General features: G+C 49.6%; 1 protein-coding gene across 8 annotated transcripts in view; it reads left to right on the top strand.

Moving 5' to 3' along the window:
- The first annotated feature begins 1,961 nt into the window (after positions 1–1,961).
- rreb1a (ras responsive element binding protein 1a) overlaps positions 1,962–12,500 on the top strand; it is a 34,791-nt gene continuing 24,252 nt past the window's right edge. For all 8 annotated transcript variants that reach the window (XM_068343795.1, XM_068343791.1, XM_068343794.1 and 5 more), the window contains exon 1: positions 1,962–3,407. In XM_068343795.1, coding sequence (XP_068199896.1) covers positions 3,368–3,407 — 40 coding nt within the window. In that variant the 5' untranslated portion in view covers positions 1,962–3,367. The remainder of the gene's footprint in view (positions 3,408–12,500) is intronic.

Here is a 12,500-nt window from a genome sequence, read left to right as displayed (position 1 = left end):
CCCAATGCTAACCTGAACAGAACCTGGATAGCTGATGCTAACACATACGCTGGAGCGACTACACATAGCATTGTGCATATGCTGCAGTAATGTTAACATTAGCTCAGACAGTATTAGCTAGTTAACTTTAGCTAGTTGATTAGCTTCTCCTGCTTTAATGGCAGCTAATTTATGCTAACACATCCAGGTGGCCTTCTTTTGCTCTAATTAGCAGGCTAGCGTACATAGCTTTAGCATCAGGATGTTCACTTCCTTCTACATGTGATGCTCACGTCCTGCTGGCGGCGCCGGAGAAATCAAACACACACAAAACACGCTAATCACTTTAGCCATTGATTAATTAATGATAATAGAGACCATTCATCAGGAGAATGCTCATGCTAATGTGTGTGTGTGTGTGTGTGGGGGGGGGGCTTCATTTGAATTGAAGGGCTGCAGCAGTGATTGGATTAGCGCTGTAACGTCGTTAGCGTCTCCTTTCACTGATTGTCATGAATGGAGGCTCAACACCTCCACCCCCCCAGATGCTCCCGGTCCCGCCGGTCTGGGGGGGGGGGATAGCGGCGGTCCAGGAGTCGGGAGCCCAAACCGGCCCCTGAGTGTATTTACATAGCAATGCTCCAGGTGAGACACACCTAGAGACGGGCTGGCCACGCCCACTGTCAGCCCCTTTGTGTCAGGATTATGCCCCCGTCATCAGGGGCCATTCATTTGAATGGGGCCCCTACCTGTGGCTATTAGCATGCTCACGTGGTCCATGTGAGCATTAGCATTCAAAGCCTGTCATGTGACTCAGAGGCGTCATCTGAAGCTAAACTGCTGCTGCTTTAAACTAAACTAAACTAAACTAAACTAAACTAAACTAAAGTAACCTAACTAAACTAAACTAAACTAAACTAAAGTAACCTAACTAAACTAAACTAAACTAAACTCAACTGAGCTGAGTTTAGTTAGTTTAGTTTAGTTAGTTTAGTTTAGGTTAGTTTAGTTTAGTTTAGTTTAGTTTAGTTTAGTTTAGTTTAGGTTAGTGGCTAACTCCCAGAGGCTCCTCCTCCTGCTGCTCATCGTCTCACCAACCAAACTGACTTCAGCTGAAGCCACGAACCAGAATCCTGGTAACACCCAGCCCCTCCCCCTCTCTCCTCACCCCCTCCCCCTCCTGCCCCCCCCCATCAGCAACAGGCTGACCCAGCCTGGGACAGAGAGACGCTCTTCCTGCTCGGTTGCAGGGGAGGAGGGGTGTGATGGGAGGAGAGCAGAGGATGATGGGAGGAGGGGGAGGGGGAGGAGGATGGGAGGAGGGGTCTGTATCTGGAGATGGAGGGCCACAGGAATGCAGGCAGAGACCAGGGCAGCTCGCACTAAATTTAACAATGAACACGGGTTTAAATTTAGTCTGGGTCCAACTTGAGGGGGCGGGGCCTATTTATACCAGCATCCTCTTCTTCACGCGGGACGAAGGTGGTGGTGGGGGGGGGCAGAGACGTGACTTTATAACGCAGGATTTTTCACATGTGTGCATCACAACAGGCGTGTTCCAGGAGTTAGCCGCCTCCCTTTGTTTGTTTACACAACAAAGCTACCGCAGCTAGCGGCTGGAGGCTAACGCGTGAGGTCACACGAGGCGTGAGGGGAAAAAACACCCAGAATCCCCAGGGGTCAGAGGTCAGCGTTCCTGAGCGCTGACGCGACGCAGACGCACGTTGGCTAACGTTAGCTTGTTACAAATCGGAGACGACTTTATTTACCTTTAGCAGTGTTTTTATAGTGTTTCTATTTCTACTTGTAAACAAGTAAACAATCTTTATTTGAAGACGTTCAAGAACGTAGGCGTCTGAGTCGGGTTAGCTAACTATAGCATGTAGCATTAACTTCCACAGCTAGCAAACAACTTCCTTTACAATCAATTAAATAAAGTTTATTTCAAGTTTTTTGACAATAAAAAGTCTTTATTTGTAGACATTCAGAGACAAACGTAAACTTTGTTACGTTAGCTAACACATGTAGCATTAGCATCACAGCTAGCAACAACCTCCTTTAAAATCAATCAAATAAACTTTATTTCAACTTTTCAACAGTAAACAAACTTAAACTTTGTCGGAGGAGTCTATCTTATGTTAGCTGACCGCTGTAACGTTAGCATTCACAGCTAGCAACAACTTCCTTTAAAATTAATCAATAATGTAAATAAATAACTTTTCAACTGTAAACAAACTTTATTTGTAGACGTTCAAACAAAGTTAAACTTTTTCGGAGGCGTCTCTCTTACGTTAACTAAAAGCCGTAGCGTTAGCATCCACAGCTAGCAACAACCTCCTTTAAAACCAATCAATAACGTAAACAAACAAACAAACAAACAAACAAACAAACACCTCTATTGGTACCCAGACTGAAGCCGTCCTCCAGGAAGCTGTGGACCAATCAGGAGCCTGGATCCCAGCTGGACTTTAACCCGCGGTGGACTTCCTGTCTCCTTTAAAGGAAGTGAGAGCGCGTGCTCGTGCGGCTCTTCATCACCTCTGCTCTCATCTTGTCTCCTCTTCCTCCCTGGATCCGGTTCGATCCGGTTCTCCCGGTGATCGTTCACATTAACCCGTTCCTGTGCGGGGGGGGGTGGCGGTTGGCATCCTCCACCCGCGAGATCAGCTCCTCCTTCAAATCTCGCGAGATCTGCGTCGACGTCGCGTCCGCGGTGGACGAGTCCAGCACTGCTGTCGGCGGCGAAACTTCCTCACTTCAAACGAGCCGTTCCCGTCGGAGGCGCGTGAGTTCCGGTGATGGAGGGCTGACCGGGACCTCAGGTGGACGAGCGGAGGCACGCGGGCGCGCGCGCGCCCGGACGGACAAACTTTTCTACCGGATAAAAAAAAAAAAAAGACGCGAGAAGAAGAAGAAAAAGTTCGGAGCGTCTTCCTCACGTCCGCACGCGCGACTCATCCGGTAACGCGCGACACGCGCGAGGGATGCTCGGTGGCCACGTCCCCCTGGAGACCGGAGGGAACACGTGATGAGCTCTACCGATCCGGTTTAGAGGAGACGCGCGCGCCAGAAGGACGGGTCACCGGTAAGGAGCTGCCCCCCCCCCCCGCACACACGAGCCACCAGCGCTGTTCCACGCTGTTCGCCTCCCCCCCCCGGAGAGGAGAGAGGAGAGGAAGAGCCGCGGAGGAGGAGGGAGGAGGAGGAGGAGGAGAACCGGAGGAAAGTTTGTCCAAGTTTGCACATCCCTTCAGAAACGCCATTTTGATTCTCTCCTCTCCGGGGCGAGTCTCTCCCCCCGGCCCTCTTCATCCCCCGGTCTTCACCCCTCATCATCATCATCATCACCACCACCATCATCATCATCATCATCATCATCCTCGCCACGATGTCTCGGCGCAAACAGCCCAACCCCAACAAAGTGGAGGGTAAGTGTTTTTACCCCATCGGGGTGTTCGCTGCTTTTCCGGTTCTGTGTTTGTGTGTGTGTGGGGGGGTCGACCCGGTGGCTCGAATAAAGTTCGGTTTGTGTGTGTGAGTATGTGTGTGTGTGTGTGTGGGGGGGGGGGGGGGGGTTCGGGTCGTCGCGGTTCTTCCTTCTTCGCGCATCCGCGCGGTGGAATTCTCTTCCTCATTCAACAACTTGTTGTGTCGACTTATTTTTTTGGTGCAACTTTTACCCCCAGCGCGCGTCGCGGGGTTGTTGTGGGGTGGTTTTTGCCCCGCAGACGGGGTGTTGGGCTCAGGGGTCAAAGTCCTCCCGCTGGCCGGGCTGGAGCATCCGTATCTCGGGTGCACTTTGGTCGGAGCCTCGCTGCTAGTGGCCATGTGTAAAGCTACCAGACACCACCGGCAAGCTGGCGGCAGCGAGCGGGGCCGCTTCCGGTGTGGCCTTTCAGAGTAAAGCCACCTGTTGAACGCGGAGGAATTAGCAGCTAATCTGTTGATGCGTTGGCCTGTACGTTTGCAGGAGGCGCTACCGGTTGTGTGTGAGGTGTGTTCATGTAACCTGTCGTGTGTGTTCGGTTGTTTTTTGCTAGTTTGTGGGTGCGCGTTAACGCTACTGGAAAACATCCACAGTTAGACAAACGGCTAATTTTCCGCATCTAACATCGAACAAATCCTCACTTAGAAAGGCAAACTGACCTTTTATTTTTATGTAAGCTACTTTTTAACTCGTGGAGACTCAAATATGTTCGTTTGTGTATTTTCCTACAACTTTTCTCGAATGCGTGTCTTTTATTGTGAAAGGGCGCTGTGTGTTTTCCGGGGTGTGTGCTAGCTAGCCGCTGCTAGCTTGACGCCGCTGCCGTGACCTTGCCCAGACATATTTATCCACAAACGGCTCCCGGTTCTGTTGCTAACGGCTCTCCGGCGGCTCCCGGTCGGCTTCGGACACCGCGGGCTCCGTGTTTCACGGCTTCCGTCGCTGTTGAGCGACTTTCGGCAGCGTTTCGGTGACTTTTCCACCGACTCCGGTGACGCGCAGCATCGACGTGACGCCTGTTGCATCCCCCCCTCTGCCCCCCCATCCTCCGCTCTAACTTCCATTTTAACGGGAACCGGTTTAATGGTCAACCCCCCGGTGAGGATGAGGAGCGGTTAGGGAGGGAATGGAGCGGCGGTTCGGAGTCACCGGGAGTCAATGATTGATGGAGGGGGGGCAGATAGAGCAGGGGGTGGATGGAGGGATGGTCTCAGTCTCAGGGTGGGACTGCTCTGATAATGGTTGCTAAGGCTCGTCTCTCCAGCCCCCCATCCACACCCCCCCCGCTGTGGAACTCTGGGGGAGGAAATCCTCCTCCTCCTCCTCCTCCTCCTCCTCCTCCTCCTCCTCCTCCTCCGTTAACGTGACCGGGATGGAGCCGAGCGGCGCGCGACCAGTAAACAACTAAACAAACTTTAACCTTCTGTCCAAAAGTTTCTGTTTGACGTTAATTTAATGAGAAACTTTAAAAGTAAACTGAATCACATTAACGGGTTATAGTGACGCCATCTACTATGGTGTAGTGATGTCATCTACTATGGTGTAGTGATGTCATCTACTATGGTGTAGTGACGCCATCTACTATGGTGTAGTGATGTCATCTACTATGGTGTAGTGATGTCATCTACTATGGTGTAGTGATGTCATCTACTATGGTGTAGTGATGTCATCTACTATGGTGAAGTGATGTCATCTACTATGGTGTAGTGATGTCATCTACTATGGTGAAGTGATGTCATCTACTATGGTGTAGTGATGTTATCTACTATGGTGTAGTGACGTCATCTACTATGGTGTAGTGATGTCATCTACTATGGTGTAGAGATGTCATCTACTATGGTGTAGTGACGTCATCTACTATGGTGTAGCGACGTCATCTACTATGGTGTAGCGACGTCATCTACTATGGTGTAGCGACGTCATCTACTATGGTGTAGCGATGTCATCTATTATGGTGTAGCGATGTAATGATACTACAGTGTAGTCCTGTCTACTATGGTGTAGCGATGTAATGATACTATGGTGTAGTGACGTCTACTATGGTGTAGTGATGTAATGATCCTATGGTGTAGTGATGTCTACTATGGTGTAGTGATGTAATGATACTATGGTGTAGTGATGTCTACTATGGTGTAGTGATGTAATGATCCTATGGTGTAGTGATGTCTACTATGGTGTAGTGATGTAATGATCCTATGGTGTAGTGATGTCTACTATGGTGTAGTGATGTCTACTGTGGTGTAGTGATGTCTACTATGGTGTAGTGATGTCTACTATGGTGTAGTGATGTAATGATCCTATGGTGTAGTGATGTCTACTATGGTGTAGTGATGTCTACTATGGTGTAGTGATGTAATGATCCTATGGTGTAGTGATGTCTACTATGGTGTAGTGATGTCTACTGTGGTGTAGTGATGTCTACTATGGTGTAGTGATGTCTACTATGGTGTAGTGATGTCTACTATGGTGTAGTGATGTCTACTATGGTGTAGTGATGTCTACTATGGTGTAGTGATGTAATGATACTATGGTGTAGGATCAGGGTTTTTTGGATTTTCTTTCTGGTTCTTGTTTTGTCCTGTTGGAGGTTTTTTAGATGATAAACTGCATATTTTTCCATCGCTGGTTCTCTCTTCTTTCTTCTCCTCCGTCTTCTCTTCCTCCTCCTCTTCCTCCTCCTCTTCCTCCTCTTCCTCAGTTAGCATTCCATCATGAAATTCAACACTGGCCGTCGGCGACAGCAGCAGATCTCTCTCACGGAGACGCTCGTCTAGCTGAGGGGGAAATTTAACTGGCTCCTCCAGTCGCAGGGAGGTGTGTGTGTGTGTGTGTGTGTGTGTGTGTGTGTGTGTGTGTGTATGTGCTTTCCAACTGTTTCTGCCTCTAAGCGGCTGAAGCAGTTTTCTTCTCTTCTTCTGGGGTGGACGTTTGAAAAAGCTGATGATGTAGACGATGATCACACACACACACACACACACACACACACACACACACACACACACACACACACACACACACTGCAGTGAGTCATGTAAAGACATGATGGAGGGATGTTTGTTTTCCAGGTGAAAGTCTCTGAGCTGCTTTAGTCCAACAACAGAACTGTTTGTTTGTTTGTGATGTTTACAGTAAACGATCAATACACAGCAGTTGTTTACTCACAATACAGAAACTTTAACCTCAGTAATGAATGATCTAGTGTGTGTGTGTGTGTGTGTGTGTGTGTGTGTGTGTGTGTGTCAGGAGGATGGGGGCTGCTAATTAAACACTTAACGTCAGTCTGTGGACAAAAAGGTCCCACAACTCCTCATTAACACACACACACACACAGATACACAGACACACACACACACACACGCACACAGATAGACACACAAACACAGACACACACACGCACACAGATAGACACACACACAAATACAGACACACACACGCACACAGATACAGACACACACACACACACACACACACACACACAGTTCTAATCACCTCGTCTCTAACAGATTCCTGCTCATGTCTGGATCAATACAATCGATTGATCTGTTTCCTCTGCAGGCGTTCACTAGTTTGTTTGTTGTTTGTTTGTTGATCAGTTCGGTGGAGGTTTCTAGAGCATCAGAGGGGCTGACCCCCCCAGCCATCCTCTATTTATAGACCCCCCCCTTTTTAGATAAGATTATGTTCCATCCCTCACCAGGAGGAGGAGGGGGGTAAAGGAGGTGAACGGGGTCAGAGGTCACAGATACTGAACTGATCACCTGCTTGATCAGGAATCAATGATCCAATCAGCAGTATAGGAGGGAGTAAACTGTTGCCCCTAGGGCTGGACCAGCCTGGTCCAATCAGGGCCCTCCTTACTCCGACCTCTGTGATGTCATCACTGGGAGTATAGTTAGCTGTGCTAGCTATGCTAGGCTAGCTGCGTTCCTTTAGGGCTCGTAAACCATGTTTTAAACTCAGATAAGCTACTGGTAGCATCTTCCTCCTGCTGCTGCTCTCATCTCTCTGGCTCCTCCCCCTTTGGATGCCCCCCCCCGCCCCCCCCCCCATCCATTGTGACATTCCTTCATAGTCGAGCTGCTTGAACTTTGGACTCGCAGTAAATATGGTTTTATTTACCGCGAACAGGGTGAAGGTGTGTGTGTGTGTGTGTGTGTTAGTGTGTTAGTGTGTGTGTGTTAGTGTGTGTGTGTGTGTTAGTGTGTGTGTGTGTGTGTGTGTGTGTGTGTGTGTGTGTGTGATTCACTGGTCGTTAACTCCAAGCTGCTTATCAGCGCTGCCGTCTCACCACACCCTCCCACACTCACCGGCCTCCGCTGGCATCCCATAGAACAGGTCCTGGCCCCGCCCCCTGCTCCTGGGGCCCCGCCCCTCCTCCTCCCAGCCCGCCCCCTCCTCCATCAGCAGCGCTGCAGCGGCCCCACCCTCCTCACACGGAGGTTAAAGTCCTGGAATCGTTTCTTCCTCTTTTTACGGTCTGTTTGTAAAAAAAAAGTTTTTCAAAAAGTTTCTTTAAAGACGTTTAAAGTTTAAGAAGAAAAGAAAAGTTTCAGTGGAACTGATTGAAGCTTCAGTCACACGTGTGAGGGTGAGGGTGTTATAGTGGGCCCCCCCAGCAGAACGGTTCCTCCCCCACTCTTGAAGCTGATGGAGCCCCCCCACCTCTTGCTGACTACACAGTTTTGTCAGCTGGCTGTGGGGGGGGGTAGCTCCTGATGTTGTGAATCAACAGTTTGAACCGCAGTTGATCTTATTTGATCGATTGATCCCATTTGATCAATTGGTCCTATTTGATTGATGGTTGTTGTTTTTCTACCACTTTGATCTCCTATGAATGAACGCCTCAGACTGGTTTTTTCTGAGCTGACCCCTGGTGGATTGTGGGTAATGCACCAGACTCCCATTACACACATTCACAAACCTGAGGGAGGAGTTTAAAGAATGTGGGCGTTAACCAGGAAGTCAAACTGTCTGATCTTTAATAGTTCTGTGAGGCTCCTCCCACCAACCCGCCCCTTAGGTTTTTAAAAATAAATTAAAATAGAAAAATTAGATTTTCTCTGACTTTGGTAAAATAATTGATGCTAAAGCTGTAACTAGAGGTTAGTGCTGAAGCTAACCTGCTCATGTGCTTTATCAGACATGTTAGCATTGATGCTAGCGTTAGCATGCCTATGGAGCAAATTAAAGATGAAACACATTTTACGTCTCGACTCAAACTCTTAATTGTTGAAAATGTTCACAAACATCCTGTTGTTGTTTTGTTGTTGTTGGTGATGAGCGGCTAATTTCTGAGCTAAAGTAGCCTGATGGAGACGCAGCATGTGAACCAATGATAATCCTTCTTAATCTGACTGTTAGAGGTAATCTGACACACACACACAGACACACACACACACACACACATGGCTCCACCCTCTCTGTAAAGGTATCATTGTTTGGACACACCTGTTGTCATGGTGACAGCGGTACTAGCATGCCCCCGGTTGTTTCTCTCCAGCACACAGTTGTGTGTTTACCTGAGCATCCTGTGTGTGTGTGTGTGTGTGTGTGTGTGTGTGTGTGTGGTGGAGGGGGTAGGGGATTACTGGACTGGTTTTAGGGGGAGGGGCCTCTAGAGGAGTGATGTTTCTTCTCGTTTCCTCTCCCAGCTCTTGAAAGGATGCTTGTGAGTTGCATTCTGGGAATCGTAGTCTCCAGTGGTTCTAGACTTGGGCAAATGCTAACATGCTCATGTGAAACTTGATTTTTTTTTCTTGTTAGCATCCATGCTAGTGCAGATAGCATTGTGAAGTGGATGGGCTGAGGCTGTGATAGGCTGTGTGTGAGGTGGGCGTGGCTCAGGTGTGTGTAATGGGGGTAGGCGCCCCCCCCCATGGGAACCTGTTGTGTTGCCTGGAGGCAGAAATACAAAGAGGTTTGAGTCTTTTCTCTCAACTGAAACCTGCCCCCCCCCAGCACCACACCCGTCTTTCTTCCTCTCATTCTTTCGCGCCCCCCCTTCTCCTCTTCATTCCTCCTCCTTCACCTTTTTCTTATCCTCTTCTCCTTCTGATCATCCTCCAGAAATTCTTCCTCCTCTTTCCCGCTCCCCCATCCTCCTCTTCCTCCCCTCTTCCTCTCGTTCTGCTTTACTCATCTGCTCAACATTTGTCTTTTTCCACTCCCCCCCCCTCCCTCCTGGACTCTGCTCTCTTACGTAACTCTAATGTGAAGGATCCAGTCGGGACACATCGCAGCAGAGCATTCTGGGTAATGCGGTCCTGGACCCGTCGGGTCACACCGCAGCATTTTGTTCTGGAAATCCTCTATTTCTCCAACTTTTCAAAGTAAAAGCATCAAGATGAGCACATGGCACGCTCCCAGCCAATCCAGCAGCTCCCTCACTCCTGGGGGGGAGGGGGGGGGAGAGATGGGGGAGACTTTGAAACAGAAGAATGCTCAGCACCTCCTGCTTCTTCCTGCTTCCTCTCCAGACAGGAAGTGAAGGATGCGGCCGTGTTGTTTCAGCATCTCTGTGATAGAGATAAGAACAGACAGTGTGTGTGTGTGTGTGTGTGTGTGTGTGTGTGTGTGTGTGTGTGTGTGTGTGTGTGTGTGTGTGTGTGTCAGTAACACATTAACCGTTTTATCTCTAGCAGCACTTTGCTCTCTGTAAAACAGCTGAAGTCACAGGTTCCCCCCCCCCACCCCCCTCTCTTGCCCCCCCCCCTCTCTTGCCCCCCCTCCATCCTTTCTTTCTGGGGATGAAGGAGAGTTTTGCAAAGTTTATGTTTGAACTGGAAAAAGTTGGTTTCCATGGCAACAACAGCTGTTTAAATGACTAACACACACACACACACATACACACACACACACACACACACACACACACACACACACACACACAGCTGTCCTGTGTGGGATGGGAGGGCTGCAGCGAGGCGTCTGATTGGCTGAGAGCGTGGCCTTGTACTTTAGCCTGTATCAGTGACGGGGAAGGAGGAGGGAGGGAGGGGAGGTGGGGGGTAAGAAGAAGGGATGAGATGAAGGGGGTGGGGGGACGGTTAGGAAGAGGATGAGAGGGAGGTGGGCGGGGGCCTCTGTGAATGCTGGCCGTATTCGTGTGAACAAAGACTCCATTCTGGTGAGCGGGGGGGGGGGTCCTCCCTCCCTCAGCCAATCAGAGGCCTCTCTGATTGGCTGAGAGACTCAACCAATCCCAGAGAGAATGTGAAGCTGCTGATGCTGTTTGCAGCCGCTAGCAGTTAGCATGAGTCCACCCACTAGCCTAGCACTGTTAGCTGCAGTTACCATAGCAACAAGCTGGTCTAGCACCAGGAGCTGAACCAGCCACAAAAGCCACACTCTGTGTCCAGGACAGGGAGCAGGTGTGGGGGGGCTCCCCCCGGGGGGGTCCGGGGAAACTACTTCCTGTTTGAGTCATGTGACGTGTTTAAGAAGCTACGGTAGCTGTTAGCATAGCTGTCCAGAGGAATGCATTATGGGTCTCTGTCTCTGTGTGTGTGTGTGTCTGTGTGTGTGTGTGTGTGTGTGTGTGTGTGTGGTTGTGTCTGTGTGTGTGTGTGTGTGTGTGACTGTGTGTGTGTGTGGTTGTGTGTGTGTCTGTGTGTGTGTGTGTGTGTGTGTGTGTGTGTGTGTGTGTGTGTGTGTGTGTGTGTGTGTGTGTGTGACTGTGTGTGTCTGTGTGTGTGTGTGTGTGTGTGTGTGTGTGTGACTGTGTCTGTGTGTGTGTGTGTGTGTGTGTCTGTGTCTGTGTGTGTGTGTGTGTGTGTGTGTGTGTGTGTGTGTGTGTGTGTATGTGTGTGTCACCTCCGGGCCTCAGCGTGTCCTGACCTGTCAGAGCCGTTTCAGCTCCTCCAGCCTGTTTTCAGGTGGGGGAGGGGCAGGTTTCCATCAGCTGTTCAAACTTCTTGATTATTGATCAAGAAGTTTGAACAGCAGATCAGTAGGACTCATGTTCTCATTTTAGTTTGTTCTGCTGCAAAAGAGACTCGTCTGGAGGAGGCCAGCTGTGTGTGTGTGTGTGTGTGTGTGTGTGTGTGTGTGTGTGTGTGTGTGTGTGTGTGTGTGTGTGTGTGTGTGTGTGTGTGTGTGTGTGTGTGTGTGTGTGGATGAATGTGTCTCTTGTTGAGGAGAGACAACTGCCTACAGGATGATGGTGGAGGAGAAAGAGGAGGAGAGGACTGATGGTGGGGGGGTGTTCTACTTCCTGTGAGGAAGGAGGAAGTAAAGGAGGGGTGATCAATAACCTTTATTGATCCTGATTATTGGTCCTCCGGTCTCTTCTTCTGTGGTTCTCATGTTTTTTCTTCATCAGTTGATTTATGGTCATCCTCCTCTTTCTGCTGCTGTAATTACAGCCTCACTGCTGGGGGGGGCAACAAGTAGGGGGGGGTCGCTGTCAATGTGTTGAGCAGCTGTCTCTCTCACACACAGACACACACACACACACACACACGCAAACACTAACAGGTGTCAGAGACAGCAACGAGCTCCTGTGTGAGACTCCATTCATTCAGACCTGCTAACAGATGCTAACCTGGACCAGACAGACGGTCAGACAGACAGACAGACAGACAGACAGACAGACGGTCAGACAGACAGACGGTCAGACAGACAGACAGACAGACAGACGGACAGACGGACAGACGGTCAGACGGTCAGACAGACAGACAGACAGACGGTCAGACAGACGGTCAGACAGACGGACAGACAGACGGACAGACGGTCAGACGGTCAGACGGTCAGACAGACAGACAGACAGACAGACAGACAGACAGACAGACGGTCAGACAGACAGACGGTCAGACAGACAGTCAGACAGACGTCAGACAGACGGTCAGACAGACGGTCAGACAGACGGTCAGACAGACGGTCAGACAGACAGACAGACGGACAGACGGACAGACGGTCAGACGGTCAGACAGACAGACAGACAGACAGGAGCTGTTAAAAGTTCCATTTCTGCATCTGAGCTTAAAGTCACCTTTAAAAACAACAACAATAATAATTGTAATTATAATAACAGTAA

Source organism: Antennarius striatus, chromosome 20 (assembly GCF_040054535.1).
Source record: "Antennarius striatus isolate MH-2024 chromosome 20, ASM4005453v1, whole genome shotgun sequence".
Lineage (NCBI taxonomy): Eukaryota > Metazoa > Chordata > Actinopteri > Lophiiformes > Antennariidae > Antennarius > Antennarius striatus.
Note: the sequence above shows the minus strand (reverse complement) of the source record. Positions and strands in the feature narration are given on the sequence as shown.